Source organism: Amphiura filiformis, chromosome 5 (genome assembly GCF_039555335.1).
Source record: "Amphiura filiformis chromosome 5, Afil_fr2py, whole genome shotgun sequence".
NCBI classification, from domain to species: Eukaryota; Metazoa; Echinodermata; class Ophiuroidea; order Amphilepidida; family Amphiuridae; genus Amphiura; species Amphiura filiformis.
Genome location: NC_092632.1, coordinates 58,866,112 through 58,888,179, shown reverse-complemented (window position 1 = coordinate 58,888,179; position 22,068 = coordinate 58,866,112). Strand labels below are relative to the sequence as shown.

At 35.8% G+C, this 22,068-nt stretch overlaps 1 protein-coding gene across 1 annotated transcript; it reads left to right on the top strand.

The window, feature by feature from the left end:
* The first annotated feature begins 30 nt into the window (after positions 1-30).
* Positions 31-14,106, top strand: LOC140153442 (proteasome inhibitor PI31 subunit-like). The gene is made up of 6 exons (XM_072176196.1): positions 31-200; positions 6,981-7,130; positions 7,519-7,601; positions 10,907-11,110; positions 11,992-12,147; positions 13,398-14,106. The coding sequence occupies exons 1-6, from the start codon at positions 63-65 to the stop codon at positions 13,537-13,539; spliced, it is 873 nt and encodes a 290-aa protein (XP_072032297.1). The 5' UTR covers positions 31-62; the 3' UTR covers positions 13,540-14,106.
* Positions 14,107-22,068: the final 7,962 nt, after the last annotated feature.

Below are 22,068 nucleotides of genomic sequence, written 5' to 3'. Positions count from 1 at the left end.
AAGTAGAATACGTTTTGTTTTTGTTGAATCAATGAACAGAGACTGTTATTTACAATCTGAAAATGGCGTCTGCTCCAGGTTTGGAACTTTTGTATGCCAGCATTGAAAGTCAAATTCGCTCCCAATATGATGCGTTGGTGTGTTGTCTGCACTGGAATATGATCCAGAATGGTTACAGATGTATTGGAGTAGGAGAAGAGGTTAGTGCATTCCACAGTGTCAGGCGCAAATAAACTGTATTGAAGTTTAAGCTTACTGAGTTTTCAAAAATTCCTTGCCTGCAGTATTCATGATTCAGCACAATCATCATCCCCGCACCTCGTAATGATCATGCAACAACAGCTATTGGGATTTGTACATGTGTGTAGGGTTTACATACATTTTCATGATTGTTGGCATAGTGTGCAGATGCTCTTAATATCATGAATGCATGCGCTGCGCCATTATTTTTATAGGCACTCACTGATTGTCTTGGTTTAAATCAAAACAAATTAATTCATTGAATTCGTTCATGTAACTGTCTAGCTATAAAAAATATATTTTCGCTGCTCATAAAAATTGCTCAAAACTCGTCTGTTTAAATATTTCTTTGGACAAAAGCTGATGCATAAAATAAGTTTAGCAATCACAGATGACATACATCAGTAACACAGGTTTCTAAAGTGAGTATTTTACCAGATATACTATTAAAGGGGCATTTCGTGATCCACAGCCTCATCCCCCACTTTTCTAAAAAAAAAGTTGAGATTTTTATATCACTGGAAACCTCTGGCTACATAATGTTTATGTACAAAATATTTCTTGCAGATTAATTCGTTTTGCAAAGATATCGTGAAATTTGAATTTCGTTCTGGTGCACCAGAACGAAATTACAACGCATTGTCTATGGAGCAGTGTAATACATAATCATGCATAACTCGCAAGCGCAAAATCGGAATCAACTGAAATTTTGGGAATAGGCTTTTTTCGTGGATATGTACTGAAAAATGTCATAAAAACAGGATGCTAGGATCACGAAATCCTCCTTTAATGCAAACTTGCCAAAATAAAACCCTGGAGGCACCCTACAGGAGTACCTACAACTTGAGAACAAGTCCTCAAACGTTTGAAATTTGTAGTTACTGCAACTAAAGACTAGGGGGTGGTTTTGACTTTGGCAAATTAATTGGATTTTGGATGTACTGTATAAATATGGCAGTTTTCTCAGCTTTTCCAGATAATAATATATCCCTATTAAACATTCACTGGCTTTTTGGCTAGAAAGGAAAAAGGGCAAAAGATGAACATTCAGAAAGAACTTGTTTGTTTCCCCAGGATTCAAACCCCAGACCCCCAAGTACTCTGCCACCTGTCCAAGGGCCAGGTCCATTTTCAGGAACTGGATTTGCTACCCACTAATACTTAAGAGGAACTATCTGTTATTTTTGAGAATATAATTGCCACGGTCAAAAATAGATTTTCTTTATACTTTCATATTTGATGGACCTTGACCTCAAACTAACACACATGGGATAAATGTCGGAAAAATATCCCCGTTGCCATGGTAACAGGCAAATTTCAATTTTAGGCCTATTTTCACAATTTTGAATTTTTCAGCAGTCAAATTGTCAAGTTTTGAAGCCAGTGTTACTAATATACACAATATAAATATGATTTTTTCTTTATAAGGTATGAATAGGTCAAACCTTAGATGCCGCAATGAAAGTATAAAAATAATCACCAGATGTCAGGGTGGGTTATACCATTTATTTGAAATAGGGGTGTTTTTCAATTTTTTCAAAGTATGAAAATATACCGACTTTGTATAGCTCATAAACCATATGGTAGTGCTCCGATTTCAACATCGACCACAGCATGTTGAGATGATACATTGGTCTTATGAAAAAGTAACATTTGAGCTTGGGGAAAACACATCTGTATATACAGTGTTGCCAGACATTTTCCTATTTTTCGAAATTCAACACAAATCTCACCTTAAGTTAAATGATGTGAAAATGAAACATCATCCTTTCAAAGAACATTTATTAGAAAGAGAGTTTTTATTCATATCAAATTTGATCAGTTATAATGGTCAGTGTTGTTCTAAACCACATGGGTGTTGCCATAATTGGGGTTTAATTGTGATTTGTGGATATTTTCAACTTTTTACAAGTCATAAAAATACCAAAATGCATTTCTATAATAAAGAAAGAAACATCGACCTCGTCATGGTGAGATGATATACCGTATTGGCCTTATGAAAAAGTTATTTTGATCTGGGGGGCGGGGTAAGACATCAGTTTATACAGTGTTGCCAGATAAACCACATGGGTGTTGCCATAATTGGGGTTTAATTGTGAGGTGTGGATATTTTCAACTTTTTACAAGTCATAAAAATACCAAATTGCATTTCTATAATAAAGAAAGAAACATCGACCTCGTCATGTTGAGATGATACATTGGCCTTATGAAAAAGTTATTTTGATCGGGGGGGGGAACATCAGTTTATACAGTGTTGCCAGATATTTTCCTATTTTTTCAAAATTCAACACAAGTCTCGCCCTAAGTTAAAAGATATGAAAATGAAACTTCACCTTCATATGGAACATATCTTTTTAGAAAGAAAGTTAATTTCATATTCAATTTTATCATCTGGGATGGTCAGTGTTATTTCTAAGCCATATGGGTGTTGCCATAGCTGGCGTTTAATATGACAATTTAGATATTTCCAGCTTTTTACAAGTCTTAAAAATAGTACACATCCTTAAAATTATTGTGGAATGAACGCAATATTAAGGTTCAAAATTACCATAAGAACACTTAGTATGTGAATTTAAATTTTTAATTTGAGTTCGGAAAATATTTCCTTCTATACAGTATTGCCAGTTATTATCACATATATTCAAAATTCAACGTATGTCTCACTTTAGGATTTATATTGTTTAAATCGCTGCCATGAATAAACCACATGGATGATGCCACTATAAACATGATAAATGGAGTTAATAGTGAAATGTGGATACATTTTCAATTTTAAAATGACACCTTATTAAAGTTACAGCTAGTATTCCAATTTTTCACAATAAACACCCAAAAAGCACACAAATTTGTCCTAATTTGGCGCTTTTATGGGCACTTTTATAATGCACCCAATTTGGTGTATTGTCTCCACTGCAAACCCACCAATCGACATACCAAAATTGCTAAGGTACCCCCAAAACCGTGGCACATCCCCGTATACCTTTAACCAGGGAGAACCCCCTCCGGGTCATGTCATAGGTATATTGTGCCCAGTAGTCCTCTTTTTCTACTTGAAACGGATATTTCCTCAGACAACTTTTATCAACATTTGGTGATTTTTTATTTTGCTTTAACCCTGCAAGTATCTGCAAAAGTGTTCATATAAATCTCCTTCAGTCTTGAAAGCTTAATTTTAGTTGCTTCCTTTTTACAAGCTCATGCAAATTCATGTCATCAATGAGCAGGGGATGCTTGAATGACAGAGAATTAGCAACAATATCATGCAACATTTCAATGGTCATTTCTTCTTCATACTTTCGACTCTCCTGCGAGCTCCTCTCGGGAAAGGTAACTGGACATTAATTTGTCTGGCTGTGAAAAGGCTCTGTGCGTTATTGTCTTTGACTATTCTCATATCTTTCGAGACATTTGCTGGATCTATATAGTTTTTTGCCCATTTCTTCCCTATATCTTTTTTGCTAGTATAGTTGGGATGTGTGCTTTAATAATATGGGGTAGGCGTAATTTAAACATTATCTTACTCTTATATGCATCTTTTTGCAATGTAACAATCTTATGTTATTTTAATTTATTTTAGCCTAGCTAGTATGTGTATATTGGTAAAAACATTATGGCTTTTATGTATATTTTAAAGTATACATGTTTGATGTTTTCTGTGTTGTATTTTAAGGGGTTGGTCCCGGGGGTTGGTCACCCACCTTTGCACAGTATTTTGTCAGACCTGAGAGCACATCAGACATACCAAATTGCATTTTGAATACGAGGAATGTCCTTCTGATATAAAATAATTTTGATTTTTTTTTTAATTCACGATACAATAAAAATTTTAGGGTAAATTATGCATATTGAATTTTTTTATTTTTTGACATATTACAGTTAATTTAATAAATCTAATGATGTGTATGTAGCTGGGATGAAAAGCCGACCACTAATCAATTAATTAATGTTAATTGAAAAATTTGACCTTTCATAGTGAAGATATAGATTTTTCCCCAAAAGGTGTTTTGGTGAAAAAATCTATATCTTCAATACTAACGTCAAATTTTCATATGGACGACTTTTCATTCCAGCTACATACACTTTAAGTACATATCACTAGATTTATACAATTTACTTTTGAGATCTGTTAAATTTCAAAAATATCAATTTTTAATCATTTGCCATAAAATTTGTATTATATCGCACAATTTCAATATATGTCTGATGTGCTCTCAGGTCCACAAAAAATATGTGAAAACGTCGCTATTTGAACCCTTATGACTTATAAAAATATTGACATCTCACTACTAAACCCTAATTATGGCAACACCCATGTGGTTTGGAACAACACTGACCATTTATACAACTGATCAAATTTAATATGAAAGTAAATTTCATTTTAATAAACTTTCCTTGTGAAGGTGAAGTTTCATTTTCGCATCATTTAACTTAAGGTGAGACTTGTGTTAAATTTGAAAAAATAGGAAAATATCTGGCAACACTGTATAAACATATGTTTTCCCCAAGCTTAAGTGTAAATTTTTCATAAGACCAAATATGTATCATTTCAACATGGTGAAGTTGATGTTTCACTTCCACATATTTTTAAGGAATGCATACCATGGTATTTTGGTATTTTTAAAACTTGTAAAAAGTTCAAAATAACTACATCTCGCTATTTAACCCTAATTATGGCAACACCCATGTGGTTTGGAACAACACTGACCATTTATACAAGTGATCAAATTTAATATGAAAGTAAATTTCTTTCTAATAAACTTTCATTTTCAACCCAAGGTGAAACTAGTGCTGAATTTTGAAAAAATAGGAAAATATCTGGCAACACTGTATAAACAGATGTTTTTCCCCAAACTCAAATGTAAATTTTTCATAAGACCGATGTATCGTCTCAACATGATGAGGTCGATGTTTGATTTTCACATCTTTATTTTAGGAATGCATGCCATTGTATTTTGCCATTTTTAAGACTGAAAAATAGCTGAAAAAGCTGAAAAAAGCTCCACATACGTTGAATTTTGAATTATGTGATAATATCTGGCAATACTGTATAGAAGGAAATATTTTCCGAACTCAAATTTAAAATTTAAATTCACATGCTAAGTGTTCTTAGGTTAATTTTTAACCTTAATATTGCGTTCATTCCACAATAATTTTAAAGGTGTGTACTATTTTTAAGACTTGTAAAAAGCTGGAAATATCTAAATATTGTCATATTAAACGCCAGCTATGGCAACACCCATATGGCTTAGAATAACACTGACCATCCCAGATGATCAAATTGAATATGAAATTAACTTTCTTTCTAAAAAGATATGTTCCATATGAAGGTGAAGTTTCATTTTCAGATCTTTTAACTTACGGCGAGACTTGTATTGAATTTTGAAAAAAATAGGAAAATATCTGGCAACACTGTATAAACTGATGTTTTACCCCCGATCAAAATAACTTTTCATAAGGCCAATGTATCATCTCAACATGACGAGGTTGATGTTTCTTTCTTTATTATAGAAATGCATTTTGGTATTTTTATAACTTTTAAAAAGTTGAAAATATCCACAAATCAAAATAAAACCCCAATTATGGCAACACCCATGTGGTTTATAACAACACTGACCATTATAACTGATCAAATTTGATATGAATAAAAACTCTCTTTCTAATACATGTTCCTTGAAAGGATGATGTTTCATTTTCACATCATTTAACTTAAGGTGAGATTTGTGTTGAATTTAGAAAAATAGGAAAATGTCTGGCAACACTGTATATACAGATGTGTTTTCCCAAGCTCAAATGTAACTTTTTCATAAGACCAATGTATCATCTCAACATGCTGTGGTCGATGTTGAAATCGAGCACTACCATATGGTTTATGAGCTATACAAAGTTGGTATATTTTCATACTTTGAAAAAATTGAAAAACACCCCTATTTCAAATAAATGGTATAACCCATCCTGACATCTGGTGATTATTTTTATACTTTCAATGCGGCATCTAAGGTTTGACCTATTCATACCTTATAAAGAAAACAGTATATATATATTGTGTATATTAGTAACACTGGCTTCAAAACTTGACAAATTGACTGCTGAAAAATGCAAAAATTGTGAAAATAGGCCTAAAATGAAAATTTGGCTGTTACCATGGCAGCAGGGATATTTTTCCCAAATTTATTTCATGTGTGTTTGTTTCAGGTCAAGGTGCATCAAATATGAAAGTTTAAAGGAAATCCATTTTTTGACCGTGGCAAACATTTTTAAAAAATTCTCCAAAATAACAGATAATGCCTCTTAAGGGGGTACTACACCCTTGTGGTAAATTTGTTACTATTTTTGCATTTTTCTCAAAAAATAATAACACACTGGTAACAAAAATTATAGGGGCAAGGAATCCAATTACTTCACTGAAATTTCAGTGACTCAAGACAAGTGGTTCAGTATATATGACAGGAAATGAGGTACATTCTAGCGGTACCTCTTTTCTTATCATAAATAACAAACCACTTGTCTTTACAGTCTTGGGTCACTGAAATTCCAGTGATTGGATTCCTTGTCCCAATAATATACATAATTAACCTTTGTTACCACTGTGTTATTAGTTTTTGAGAAAAAGGCAAAAATAGATATAAATTTATCGAGGGGTGTAGTACCCCTTAAATATCCTTATGGCATTCATATTACTCACTGCACTTGTGTAACTTTGAATGTATTTTGATTTGTATTCTTTTGTGCATTCTGACCAGGGATCAAGCAGCAAACCAAGTGAACTGTTACCAACAGGATGGAATAGTGATTCAGATGCGTATATACTGAGATACCAACCAACCAAGGAACAAACAACTCATATCCTCAAAATTATCAGAATGGGTGACATCCTACTCGTGCATGTATTGGTAGGTTTATGTAATAGTTAATTGTACTATCAAGTGGCTGGTGTAGGCATTAGAAGGAGGGGCAGCCCCCTCCCAGGACATTTTCCCTGTTGCCCTGCCCATGGGATGCTGGCTGCTGCGGTTTTTAGAGGCATGTGTGCCCACTTTTATAATTTTGGCAAAAAAAATCAATTTGCTATGCTAAGCCTACTGGCAAAATCCCCTGGCTACCCAGTAAGTTTTAGTCAAGACTCTGTAAAGATTTCTTCGCTGTGTAAATGAAATGAGACATTAACATTCAGACTCATTATGTTATGATATATTAATGAGAAAAAGAAAAACCATACTGTCTATCCTTTGCTATTTATTTGCTAAATGTTTCTTTTACTTCTCACTTTTAATTCATTAGCGTCAGAGTGATGAACAAGTTGGAGATATGTCTATAGATACATCAGAATTTGTTGATGTGGATCACATGGGAGACTTTGACAGGTATTAATGATGCATTAATAATCATGTATTGTTTGTGTTAAAATTATCTGGAGCAAGTACATCTCCACACTTTTCCGATTAAAACTCTCTCTTCTTTCTACAGAAGTTTGAATTAAATCTCTCCTTGGATATCATGCTCATCTATCAGGGCACAGTTCTTTAACCCCAATACATTTGTACATTCATTGAATGACCTTTGAAAATTTGGGTGCAAAAACTCATACTCTGCAACTTGAGGTCAAAGTTTGCACTATGATTGTTTAATTGAGATTATCGAACTATGCCATTGGGATGAGGCCATTGTGGTTCATAGTGAAGGACCTCTGGTGTAATACCACATCTACCAAAAAAACGTTGACAACGTAAAGAAATCAGCAAGTTTAAAAAAACCCACCTCGGCACACTTTTTGAAACTTGGTCCCATTTGTAAAAGGTACTGATTTAAACATATTTATATAAATTTAAAACATATCCAGAAGTGTTATGTATCTTTAATGTGCAGATGCGATATTAATTTGTAAGCTTTCTGGAGCGACCTGAAAGGTTATTATCTTGTTCTTGCATGGTAAGCCAATATCCAATTATTTGTAATAATCATGATTAATGATTGAATTATACGAATAACAAGTAGGCTTGTAATCTTGTTGGAAACGCTGTATTCTGTTGAAATAAAATAAAAACACTGATTTGCTGTTGGTGTTCAAAATGGGACCAAGTTTCAAAAAGTGAGCGAGGTGGGTTTTTTTAAACTTGCTGATTTCTTTACGTTGTCAACGTTTTTTGGTAGATTTCTTTTCTTTTTATGAATGTAGCCAAGCAGCTCCAAGCTTGGAAAGCCATCAGGTTACGAAGTGCTCCATAAAACGAAAAATAGATGTTTGAAGTTGCTATTCTTGATTCATGACAATAAATAGGCCCTAATTAAACAAAACTTAAGAGGCGTATACAATGATTAATACCGGTATATATTTTAATACTAGTATACTTTAATTATTCAAGGCTACGTAAATATGTAAAGAAAATACACACACCCAATGTTGACAATGCCAGAGAGACACAGAGAGTAAGTCCGATTTAGGCCTACTTCAAGTCGGAACTGGTAAATGCGCATATATTTAAACCTATACTAAATGCCCCGACTAGGCAAGATAATCGTGTTTTAATGTTTGTGGTTCTTTGTAGCCCTTCGGGGCAACCTAGTTGGATATTCCTATTAAGCGGCGGTTGTCGGCGATCTTTAGTGGTTTGTGGTTTTCATCAAGCCCTGCCCTCTATCGGGAGCTAATTATAGTTTAAGCTTGTTAGATATCCATATATCGTGGTTTGTGGTTCTTTGCAGCCCTGTGGGGCAATCTAGTTGCATATCCAAATTTCGCGGTTTGTGGTTCTTTGTAGCCCTGCGGGGCAATCTAGTTGGATATCAATATTGAGCGGCAGTTGTTGGCGATCTTTCGCGGTTTGTGGTCTTAATTTGTTGGATATCCATATTTAGCGGTTTGTGGTTCTTTATAATTGATAGGCCTGCGGGCAATCTAGCTGGATATCCAAATTTCGCGGTTTGTGGTTCTTTGTAGCCCTCATGGGCAATCTAGTTGGATATCCCTATTAGCGGCGGTTGTCGGCGATCTTTTGCGATTTGTGATTTTAATTTGCCTGCCCTCTATCGGGAGCTAATTTATATTTTAAGCTTTTTGGATATCCATATTTCGTGGTGTGTGATTCTTTATAGCCCTGCAGGGCAATCTAGTTGGATATCCAAATTTCGCGGTTTGTGGTTCTTTATAGCCGTGTGGGGAAATCTAGTTTGATATCAATATTCAACGGCAGTTGTTGGCGATCTTCGCGGTTTGTGATTTTAATTTGTGAGAATTTATAGTTTAAGCTTGTTAGATATCGTTATTTCGTGGTTTGTGGTTCTTTGTAGCCCTGTGGGGCAATCTAGTTGCATATCCAAATTTCGCGGTTTGTGGTTCTTTATAGCCCTGCGGGGCTATCTAGTTGGATATCAATATTGAGCGGCAGTTGTTGGCGATCTTTCGCGGTTTGTGGTCTTAATTTGTTGGATATCCATATTTCATGCGGTTTGTGGTTCTTTATAATCGATAGGCCTCATGGGCAATCTAGTTGGATATCCAAATTTCGCGGTTTGTGGTTCTTTATAGCCCTGTGGGGAAACCTAGTTGGATATCAATATTCAGCGGCAGTTGTTGGCGATCTTTCGCGGTTTGTGATTTAAATTTGTGAGAATTTAGGCCTATAATATTTATTCCAAATATAATTTCAGTCTGAGCTGTGAACAGAGCCACTGATCAATGTGTTTTAAATGACGAAGATGTCATGATAGTCAGTCAGGCATGGTGAAAGCATTTGGATGGTGAAAGTAGGCCCTAGGCCTAGGCCTATATGTGTGTAAAAAATCAAACATGTTTGTTTGATGAAAAAAATATAATATCACAATAGCAATGGATGTTCGAAATGGTGTTATTCTTGATTTATGACAATAAATTGGTTAATAAAACATTTAAGTTTCGAACTTGAGCAAAAATTCATACATGGATTAGAAGTCCATGGCCTTAACCGCTTCGCCACGGTGACGTCCCGATATAACGATGTGTGAAAGTGGAGTATTTATTAATATGAATGTATGCTGTGGTCCGGAAAGAATAAAAGAATTGTGAAAAATTTGATTTTTTGGCGAATGAGATCCAGAATTTGTATGTAGGGTATCTAGGAAAATGCTAGGGTATATTTGAAAGTAAATCTCAAAAAGTAGTGCGCCAGTGACAGCCATGTATGGCTGTAGCAGTGTCGAAAGATTCTGGATATCAGTATGATTAGCTATGATTTGCCACTAATTTTGGCTATGAAATACCGTGTGAAATGAAGCGAGAATGTTTGTTATTATCAAACAATCGGATTGACTCTAAGATTTGTGTAACTTTTTGAATTAATGAGTTATTAAAATATTACACTTTGGACAGTAAATAAGATTTAGCATGGTTTTAGATATATTTTGTACCCAGCGAAAAATATCATAGAACAATAGCGTTTTGTTTCGTTTAAATATAGTCCCGCGTGCATCTGTTTATTCTTCTTTTTCAGTCGTTTTTTAAAACTTGCTGGTCATGCTACCGCTTGACTCTAATTAGAAGGTTGAGATGTTGTAAGAGTGCATTATAATTAAATAAGCTGGTTTATAAGTTCTAAAATTTCATACCACCACTGTGATACCACCACTAATTTGTGTCATGCAGCCTGGCATCAAAGAGGTAAAGACTTGTACGTTTTGTGTACTATTTTTACAGCATGTTCAAAAACATGAGCACCCTCAAAGACCGATTTCAGAAGGAACTGTTGTCAGCCTTGAGGCCACCCACATCTCCAAGTGCAGCAGCAACTGACAGGCCTACTACACACAGAGAGGATCAAAGAAGGGAAGAGAGAAGGGATCCTTATGACCCTCTGAGACTACCTAGTAGAAGACCACCAAGGAATGAGCCACCAGAATGGTATGTAAAAATATAACCTGATTTTTTTCGATATTATTTTGTGATGTTCACAGCTAATGATTATGCTGTTTTGGCTGGTGTAACCAGAGCCGTAGCCAGGGAATGCATCAGGGGCTATTTTAACGTGCCTCACTGTCACATTCGTGCAATGAGATAAAAGTGTTGATGAAGTAGAGTGCGTTTCAAAAATAAAAAAATTGACATTTTTACCTGAATGTGACCGTAAGAAGGCTCTACCATTGTCTACTATTAAAGCATATCTACACGGATTGTTAATTGTCACTGTATGAATATTTTATCTCGGCACGTACGTGACAGTGAGACACGTTAAAATAGCCCCTGGAATGCATCCCCCCTATTTGCAAAAATATACAAAAAGTCTGAAAATTTAATCATTTGCGAGCGTAGTGAGCCAAAATATCGGATTTTTACAGCTTTTTTGGTCAAAAAAGGTCCAAATTTGTCCACTTTTCACAAAATTGCCCTCCCCTGGAAAAAAAGTCCACTTTTTCAAAATCAGCACCCCCAAAAAAAATCCCAGATTGGTAAAATTTTGATAAGATTAGTTAGTATGCTCAATAATACTCCAGTTTGTCAGGCAAGTTAAAGTTTCTGTCAGGCTGGTAACTTTTCTTGGTCACTGCCTGACTGGCTAGCTCCAAAAAAGTTCAGGAATTCCATCAATGTGGCATTATATGCATCTTATAATTAATTATATGGCACAAACCAGAGAATTTGCATAGAATTTCTTAGGTTTTTATGGAAAGTAGTTATATTGCATGTGTTGGTAGCTAACTGAGGGATTTATTTGATGTATCCTTCTTAACCTTTTATAGTTTTATATATTGATTTTTTTGTTTGTTTGTTTGTTGACATTGAAGGGGAGAACCAACATCACCATTTGCAGTGGGTGAAGGTGATCTGGACCCATTCAGTAGCGGTGGTCCTGGAATGTTTATGGATCCAATGAGAGGAAGATTCCCTAGGAGTGGTATTCCACCAGGAGGTGGCATAGGAATGCCTGGAAGACTACCAAGGTTAGTTGAGTGTTGTTCAGGGTCCCAAGGAATATGGGCATACAAAATGTTGCATATTTGAGGGAACCTCGTTGGAATGTTTATGGATCCAATGAGAGGAAGATTCCCTAGGAGTGGTATTCCACCAGGAGGCGGCATAGGAATGCCTGGAAGACTACTAAGGTTAGTTGAGTGTTGTTCAGGGTACCAAGGAATATGGGCATACAAAATTTTGCATATTTGTGGGAACCTTGTTAACACAAAATTGCTGGAGCCTCCACTATGGACCACAATGGCCTCATCCCAATGCCATAGTTCAATAACCTCAATTAAACAATCATAGAGCAAAATTTGACCTCAAGTTGCAGAGTATGAGTTTGTGTACCCAAATTTTCAAAGGTCATTCAAAGAATGTGCAACTGTATTGGGGTTAAAGAAATGTGCCCTGATAGATGAGCATGTTGTGGACCCTAGTGCTTGGATTTTAGTTTGTGTTAACAGGAATTTGTGTTATCAGGTCAGTATAACATAATAAGGTATTACAAGGGACTTCAGAAATATTTTGTGTTACCAGGTATTTTATGTTAATGAGTTTCCACTTTAAAAGTAACTTTATATGGGATACTTCTCCATCACTTTAACTTTATATAGGATACCTTTCCAGGACTTCATGCAATTTTGATTTTTCCTTGTATGGATTTCTTCAAAATAATGATATCCTCAGCAAATATTTATTAAAGCCTTAATGTATGATCTTTTTAAATTTTTAGATTTTTCTTTTTTTCTTCCAAAATGATAATATGCAATCATTATGAAAGTTCCAAATACATTTGGATGCAAAAACATTGGGAATTTGCAAAGAAATAACATCATAAACTTCACCTCTATCACTCGAAATATCTTGCACTTTTGGATTTGGACGGCGAGTGCAGCCTCAGAGTTAGTCTCTTACGCAGCCAGTTTGGTTATGCTCTCTCCACATGTAGAGTGAGCGTAACCAAACTGGCGCTTGTAGGAGACTATGATTTGCGATCATTCAGACATATTATCATAATCTGAAAATTATGATAATATGTCGGACCAACAGAAAATCATCCTGTTTTACTACAAATAGGACGAATTTGACAGTTTGCTCATAGATTTAAGTTGGAACATGTGTAAGTATTACAAATATGCCAAAAAATCGGTTTTGAAAAAAATAAAGGTATATTCTGAAAAAAGATTGTACATTAAGGCTTTAACATGTTTTGATATTTTATTATTCCATACAGAGGTTCCGTTCCACCTGGAGCCAGGTTTGATCCTATAGGACCTCCGCATCCAGAACCCGGTAGAAATCCAGATGCAGGATTCAGTGGTGAGCCAGATCCAGATCATCTCCCTCCACCTGGATATGATGACATGTACATGTAGACAAAAGTTTGTGACTGAAGAAAGTAGACCAGACCATGCTCATCGGAGGGGAAACTTATGAACCCATGGCCTGTATTATATTGTTCCACCAGACCACCACACTCCTGGCAAACTTTTAATCTGCATGTAATATGCCAATAATAAGCATCTTAAGGGTTGCTTACATATTTGCTTCCCAATATGCCATTTAAATTTTGGCCTTTGCCTGTAAATGCTGAGATATGCTATTTCTGTACTCTCCATACAAGATAAAAGCAATATGGCAGACTTTCTGTAACATGTGGCGTATGCCTCAACAGGTTAGGTCTAATTATTTTTGTGGAAAACTGATTTTGGGGTTTTATGTGTCTCATGTGGAAGTGCCAAAGATATTATACGCAAAGATTACTGACTCAAAATTGCACCATACGTAATGCTATATGAAATCTGCCATCTTGCTTTGTCGCTTATGGAGGCCACTTAACGTACCTTCAGAGCTTTCCTGCCTTTATCGGGAAGAGCCCAAAATGGAACAATAATTGTTTAGAAATGAGCAATCATGTTTTTGATATGGTGACAGAAGTTACATCACAAAAAAGCAAAACGCTCCTTATGATTGCTTAGAATGATATGGGCATAAGGTTCTGATTCAGCCAACTGAATCGGGATACAGGCCATTAAATAGGTACCAAGTTATTTATCCTTTTGGCACCTTGATCATATACAGGTCTGGAGGTGGAGGTCTAGATCCCCCACCCCCTCCCCTGACATAAGTTATGCTTCTGGAAGTTTGTGAATGTCATCTGATGTTTCAAAATTGATTATGTTGCAATAAGAGAGACTGCTTTTTAAGATTTGCTCACAGCAACACACTTACAGCCTGAAGTTCTCAAAGATTTTGTATTTTACATATGGATCTCAAAGTAAATTTGTCAAATGTCAGACATGCATTATGAACGCTTTTTACTCATTAATTTGCCTTAAAGGTGGTGGTCCAATTCTTGCGTTTCACAATACGATGCGCCTCCAGCGGTCGCGGGGTCGAGGCCAAAATACGCAGTGCATCATGGGAAAATGAGTCAACATCCAAAGCCAGCGTAATACGACTACAATACAGGAACATGCATCATTGTGGGTTTAAATGTCATTATAATGATGTTACATGCGAATGCACACTAAAACAACAATTTACATATAGTAGATCCATTTTCTATCTATTGATCACAGGGAATCCTCGTGGAGCTGTTTTCAACATATTTATTACCACACTCGCGTGAAAATTCAATAGCAGCTAGAACAGCGATGTCGACTCTGGAATCGAAAATTTGACTGCCAAAAGCAACTGCTGGCGGCGCATCGTATTGTGAAACACGAGAATTGTAAATGGCATTTTCTACCTTACATGTATCAGGGGCGGATTTAGAGGGGGGCGCACCCGGCGCGAGCCCCCTCTATTTTTTGCAGATCAGCCGCGGTGGCTCGGCGCCCCCTCTATTGGAAATTCCTGGATCCGCCCCTGTGTATTGTCATGTGCTACAAATATCATGGTTGTAAGGAACTATGTGTGTATTATCATAAATTTTTATGTTATTTTGTTCCAACATAAACTCAATAGTCAAGAAAAATTGTCGATGTAAAGTATGTGGTACTAAGACCAGTGAAACAATCGAGTACTGTCATTTTGTAAGTTGTTTAACTTGCATGCCAAAGTTATTCATTTTCAAAGAGATTTGAAATATATTCTTGTTTGTGTTAAATTTTGTGCAATGGATCTATGAAATTATATGATAGTTGGGGTTATAAAATAAAATTATTATACAAGTTTTGATGGGATATATAGGTACCATGAAGTGTATGCTCCCTTGTGTCAGAAGAATATACAATATAATTATATACAATATATAATGCATTATATCTAACCACGTGTCTGTTCAAAGTATAACAATTTACTTGAATTATATGAAGCAAATTATATTTCAAACCTCCCTAAATCATCAATTTGAGCAAGTATTTCACTTTGATAAATTTGCTCAAATCAATTGTAAAAACAGTTAAAATTACTATGTCAACCAATTATTAAAAGGAGTATTTTGTGATCCTAGCATCCTCTTTTATGACATTTTTCAGCAGATATCCATGAAAAAAAGCTTATTCCAAAAAATTCAGTTGATTCTGATTTTGCGTTTGCGAGTTATGCATGATTATGTGTATTACACTGCTCCAAAGGCCACTGTTGTAATTTCGTTCTGGTAGACCAGAACATAATTCACATTTGACGATATTTTTGTTAAACGAATTAATCTGCAAGAAATTTTTGGTACATGCACATTATGTAGCCAGAGGATTCCAGTGGTATAAAAATCTCAACTTTTTTTGAGAAAAGTGGGGAGATGAGGCTGTGTGCCCTTTTAAGAGGATGTTGGTCTTTTCCTATATTTTGGTTTGCCGCCTACATTCCTGGTTGGGATGTCAAACATTATATGTGATGCGATCAAGCAAAATCAGTCGGAACTCGGAAATATTGATTTTGAGATATAGCCAAACAAAGGAAATATTTTCTTAAATTGTTTCCTTTTGTTTTGGAAAGTCTTTAATTGCTCATATCTTTGGAACTGGTTGTTCAATTTCAATGGGGTTTTCTGCAAAATGCAGCTTTGCAAATGCTTGTTACTATCCTATACAAAACTAAATATTTAATATTTCTGAGTTCCGACTGATTTTGCTTGATCGCATCACATATTTTGACATTTCAATTGATACAATTAAAGTTCTGCATTTACTAAAAATTAATTTGCATAGATGTTGGTCAACTTATTTTAAATTAGCCTAAGTACATTAGGTAGTTGGTTTGATCATAATAACATGCTGTTTTCAAAAACATATATAATTGATTCTATTTCTCAACACCTTTGATTTGTATATTAGCATATGTGACGTGTCATGTCAAAAGGAGACAATTTTGGGCAGGTTATCAATTTTGAGGTTTTTACATATCTGAAATAAAGAGATATTTTGCTTCACAACGCCGTTTAGCGTTTACCCCAATGAAATTGGACATTCCTAAGCGAAGATATTGAGATCGTAAGTTTTGGTATTATAAAATTGGAAATGGAGATATCGGCCTTTAAAAATATTATTGACAATGTTGAGAACAGGAATTACCTTGAAAAATGTCTCAAAAAATACAAGATGCCAGTTATATTCCAGTCTGAAACTATCAGACAATATTTTAAACATTAATAACATCACAAATTTGCAACAAACCCAAATTGTGAAAAAATCACCCCCGGGCAGATTTTTGTCTATTTATGATCCTGCCCAAAAGTGCGACTGCCTCACTTGCATATGAAATAAAATTAATATATGCTGTGTTAATTATTACATGTCAGATGATTTGTTTCACACAATTTACCAAAATTTACAAAAATCAGAATTTAAGATAGTATGGTGAGACAAAGCAATGGCATTTTACTTAACGCAATGTACCATATTCATTCCATTATGCAAGCACATCAGGTGCTTAACAATGTCATTTTTTCCCAAATGTTAGTTCTTAAAGCTTTCACTTTTAGATTTGTGAAGAAAAATATTTTCTAAAATGTGAGAAAAAATGATGGAAATGGTCAAGTGTGTCACTATACAATGTTTAATGCATTGTATTTATTAATTTCAAGGGTTATTGTATGAATGTAAATAAAAAAATAAATAAATAAAATAAAACTTTACCCCTAAACTTCATCAAATTGAGCAAACACTCAATTGCTGGAGGAGTAGATATTTATCTCTCTTGGGCAAAGTTACAGTTGTAAAATCCCTGTTGTTACCCCAGCTCTTGTATCTCTTTTCTGTTCTTTGTATAAACATTCCAAAAAGTTTTTTCAAGAAACTGAAGAGTATGTTTTATAAATTCATTTGGAATGGAGGGAATGACAGAGTTAAGAGGGATGTCATGTGTAATGATTATGATAATGGTGGTCTTCGGATGATTGACCTTCTTGTGTTCTCACAGGCTCAAAAATTTGTGTGGGTTAAGCAGCTGCTTGATCCTAATTATTCTAGTTTTTGGAAATCTCTTTGAACTTTCTGTTTTATCTTCTTTTTATCCAGATTATACTGTCTTGTTGAAGACAGATGCTCCAGATTGTGTTTTAAATACCCTGTCAAATTGTCAGCTAATTGAGACTATCAAATTATGGTATTTATACAAATGCAAGATGAAGGAAAAATTAAACTGGTCTGATTTCCATCTCCAGGACCCAATTTGGTGGAACAAAGATGTTCGGTTAAAAACAAAAAAGTTTTTCTTTTACCCTACTTGGGATGAAAAAGGGATCCATTGCATTTCAGATCTTTATATGGGTCACAATTTAGTTAAAACCTTTGAAGATTTGGTTTTAGAATTTGATATTTCCATTAAAGACAGGAGAAAATACAATTATTTAATGAATGGGATTTATTTGGATTGGTTCCAGAACCCTAAGAACATTCAAGAAAACATTTTTGATACTATTTCTGCTTCGCTTTTAGATGCAGAGAAAGTTTCAAAACATGCCTACTCAACTCTTAGGAACCAAGCCACTGTTGAAGCTGAAAACAAATGGGTTGATTGTCTCGATGTGTTTGATGAAATTGAATGGAACTGTGTGCATAGTAGCAATTTTAAATGTACTATTGAAACCCAGTTACGCTCTTTTTTTATTTTAAAGTTTTTCATAGGGCAATTTGTACAAATAATTTTCTTCACAGAATTGGTAGGGTGGATTCACCCAATTGTTACTTTTGTAATGAATTGCCCGAAACAATTTTGCATTTATTTTGTGAATGCAAGAATGTGTCTCCCATGTGGGATGAACTATGTTTTTATATCAACAGTGTCACTGGGGATTCTTTTACATTTTCCAAATTTGATAAAATGTTTGGTATCAGGGATACCTCAGAACATGACCTTTGTATTAATTTCCTTTTTCTGTGCCTTAAATTTTACATTCATAAGTGCAGATTTAAACAGACTAACCTTAGTTTCAATGCCTTTCTGAATATGGTCAAATTGAAGCAGAAAATTGAGTATAAAATTGCTGAAAGTAAAGGTAAACTGCGGCTCCATTTCAAAAAATGGACCATTGATCTTGAAGCATCTTAAATTGTTGTCATTTTCTTCAATTATTTTCAAACTGATTATGGCAGGATCAAGATGGGTGTAACCAAGTAATGTGTGCACTTGTTTGACACAAGACTGGTGCTTGTGTTTTGTTTGTAAGAGTGAACGTTCTCTTTGTCCATCGTCTTTGTCTCTTTTGTGATTGTCCTTTGTACCTGTTCTTAAAAATTTTGACTATAATTTTAAATTTTAATTCATGATCGTTGGGAACTGGTGGCCCATTTTGTATGTTTTTTCTCCCTCCACCAGTTCCAAGAACAGGGAATAAAAAACTTCAAAAAAAAAAAAAAAAAAAAAAAAAAAAAAAAAAAAGAAAGAAAGGTATTTGAATTATGTACTGTCAGTGTATTTTTGATGTCATTTTGTAAAGTTAGTTATTTAATTTGTCCCCAGCAAAAGGAATGGACCAAGTAGGATCCGAATAGGCCATGTGGGACATGGACTAAGTGGGAATTGGCCTAAGTAGGACATGGACTAAGTAGGAATTGGCCATGTGGGACATGGACTAATTAAAGCAATAATGTGTGATTTGCAGAAAGAATCCTATTTAAATGTTTGTTTTCACTGATCACATTATCCTATTTTAATTTAGAGCCAAACAAATGAGGTATAACGAAGAAAATTGTGATTTCATTCCAGCGCCTACAATGCATGTACTATGCTCGCTGATCATAACATGTAATACTGCACGGAGCATAGCGCTCGATGTGTGTACACATAAGCTGACATCCACGGGAGATGTTAGCAAGCAGTCGATCGATGAACTCTGAATAAAACCGGGTTGACTGTTATTAAAGGACTTCAGGCTTATAGTCTTTTACGTGGTATTTTAGTACACCACTGGGCATTATAATTATGCAAAAAGTAGAAATCCGAGTGAAATTGAGGGCGTCGCTGTGAAGCAAATCACACATGGCTTTAAGTGAGATTGGACTAACTGGGATTATTGGGATATTATTTGGTAGCATTTCCATAGCCCCCTTCATCAATTCTTGACTAATGACAGTGAAGGTTATAAACAATATTGGACCAAATGGGACATGGGATGATGGTGCAAATAGGACATGTCCAAAATTGTCCAAAATTGGACATAGGCCAAGTGAGACATGGCCCAAATGGGACATGGACCAATAGGATATGGACCAAGTGGGGTATGGACCAAGTGGGAATTGCCCAAGTGGAACATGGACTAAGAGCTACTAAGTAAGACAGGACTAACTGGATCTGGACCAAGTAGGAATTGGATTAGATAACTTGGGACATGAACTAAGACATTTTAGAGGCGGGGGGGGGAATCACCAATGAGAAAGGGCATGAATAATAATAGTAGTATTATAGCACTGCAGCCTACCATTAAAATTCAACAGTATGTAAGTTTCCTATCAGCAGTAAATAGTTATTATTTGACATCAGCAGAAGATAACTTGTTGGTCTTGACCCTGGAATTATGAAAACTTTTGGGCAAAATTGTAGGTCTAAAGTATATGAAAGTATACATATTTAGAACCAATGGGGGGGGTACTTAGTACAAATGACCATACAGGGAGTCCGGGACGTGCCGCAAATATGGGTAGCATTTTCAGCCTCTTGGTATATCAATGACCCCTTTTTCTAAGCCAATTTTGGTGTATAAATTTTGAAATTTTCCTAAAAATTTTGGGAAAATTGGTAAAAACTAAGACAATTTGGGTTAAATTTGGCCGAAAATTTTGACTTTTGGTATATCTATGGGTCCAAATTTCTTGAAAAATTGGTATATTTATAGGTCCACTTTCAAATTCTCAGCAGCACACCCTTACCAAAATCAAACTTGAGTATCCCCACCCCCAAGCGGCATGATAAAGCGTTGCGCCGCTCAGCGGTATGCGGCAGAAAGTATGAAACCAACATTAGTGGCATGACCACAGAATTGGAGAAGGAGAACCGGGACTCCCTATACCGCCACGTTGAATCGCGCCTTCAGCTATGGGGAGAAAATTGGGGGTATTTGGGTCCTTGCCTACGGTGTGCGGAAATCAATTCTGCGTCTCATCTGAAGCGTCTTGGTACTCGCGTGCAGGTCGCATCAAGTGCGTCTCTCAAATGCGCCCATCATCATGTCGCGCTTGCATGACAACGAACGCCTCGAGCGCATTCCGAGGGAAACCGAATACCCCCAATTTTAGCTCCATGTCTGTATCAAGATGGTGGTCGAGTCCTGGTTCTCTGGTTTTAATTCTGTGGGCATGACATATCAGCCAATGGCAAGCCTTAATTCTGTGCGCGTGCATGCGCAACACTGCTTGGCAGCAAGCGGCATGACAGTATGAAACTATAAGCATATACCCACAAATGCTCTTATTGCATACACACTAGTACAGGTAAATTAGGTAATTCTTGGCCTAGCTAGAATGCTACTGGATACTTGATAAACAGTACACAAGCGCACATAGCGTGGTACAGAAGAAAGCACGCACATGCCTTACATTGTGTACACACGTAGTACGCTACATGCAGGAAGCATACCCACAAATGCTCTTGTTGCTTATAGTACACTACAGGTAAATTACAATTCTTGGCCTAGGTGGAACGCTACTGGATACTATAAATCAACACACATGCACATAGCGCGGTACAGAAGAAAGCATGCACGCGCCTTACATTGCATACACACTTATAATAATAATATTTACAGTAATTTCTTGGCCAAACTGGAACACTATAAACGCTAGTGGCTCCGCGATAAACACACGCGAATATAGCGTGGTACCGTACAGAAGAAAGCATACACACGCCTTACATTGCGTACACGCTTAGTACGCTACATGGACGCAACGCGCATGTTCCAGTTTGGCCAAGAAATTACTGTAAATATTATAGTATGTTACATGGACGCAACAGGTATGTTCGAGCTTGGCCAAGAATTACTTAATTTACCTGTACGCACCAGTGATTGCCGATCACGTAAAAATACGCGCTGACAACCAGTGGGTAAATAAACCACGCAGACGGCCGACGCTGCCGGACGCGAGTTGTTAATCGGTGATGAACAACGGTGAAACATGATTGAATCCCTTTCAACAACGAAAACAAGCTAAAGATCGTATTATAATTATAATTCACATGATTATTTCATGAGGAATGTCAGTTAATCATTGACAGTCAGCTTTACAAAAAGATCGGTGATTTCTGTTGATATCAGCAATAAAACTACGGCAATCTTTATCCGATACTTCCAAAATACTGAATCCAACATGTATTTAAGCGTGATACGCACACAGATTCCAGAGACAAATTTTACGCGCTCACGCAGTAACGCAGATGTCGCTGGCGTTCACAGATATCGCTTACTGTAAAAGTGTGGATTCATCACGGATTAACAACGGTTGGCTCCTGTACAAAAGTATACGAAG

Bases quoted from the DNA above. Each gene is read 5' to 3' on its own strand.
- LOC140153442 (XM_072176196.1), top strand. From the start codon at position 63: ATGGCGTCTGCTCCAGGTTTGGAACTTTTGTATGCCAGCATTGAAAGT. The intron at 7,131-7,518 runs GTAGGTTTATGT...TTAATTCATTAG, and splicing joins TCCTACTCGTGCATGTATTG to CGTCAGAGTGATGAACAAGT. The intron at 11,111-11,991 runs GTATGTAAAAAT...TTGACATTGAAG, and splicing joins AGGAATGAGCCACCAGAATG to GGGAGAACCAACATCACCAT.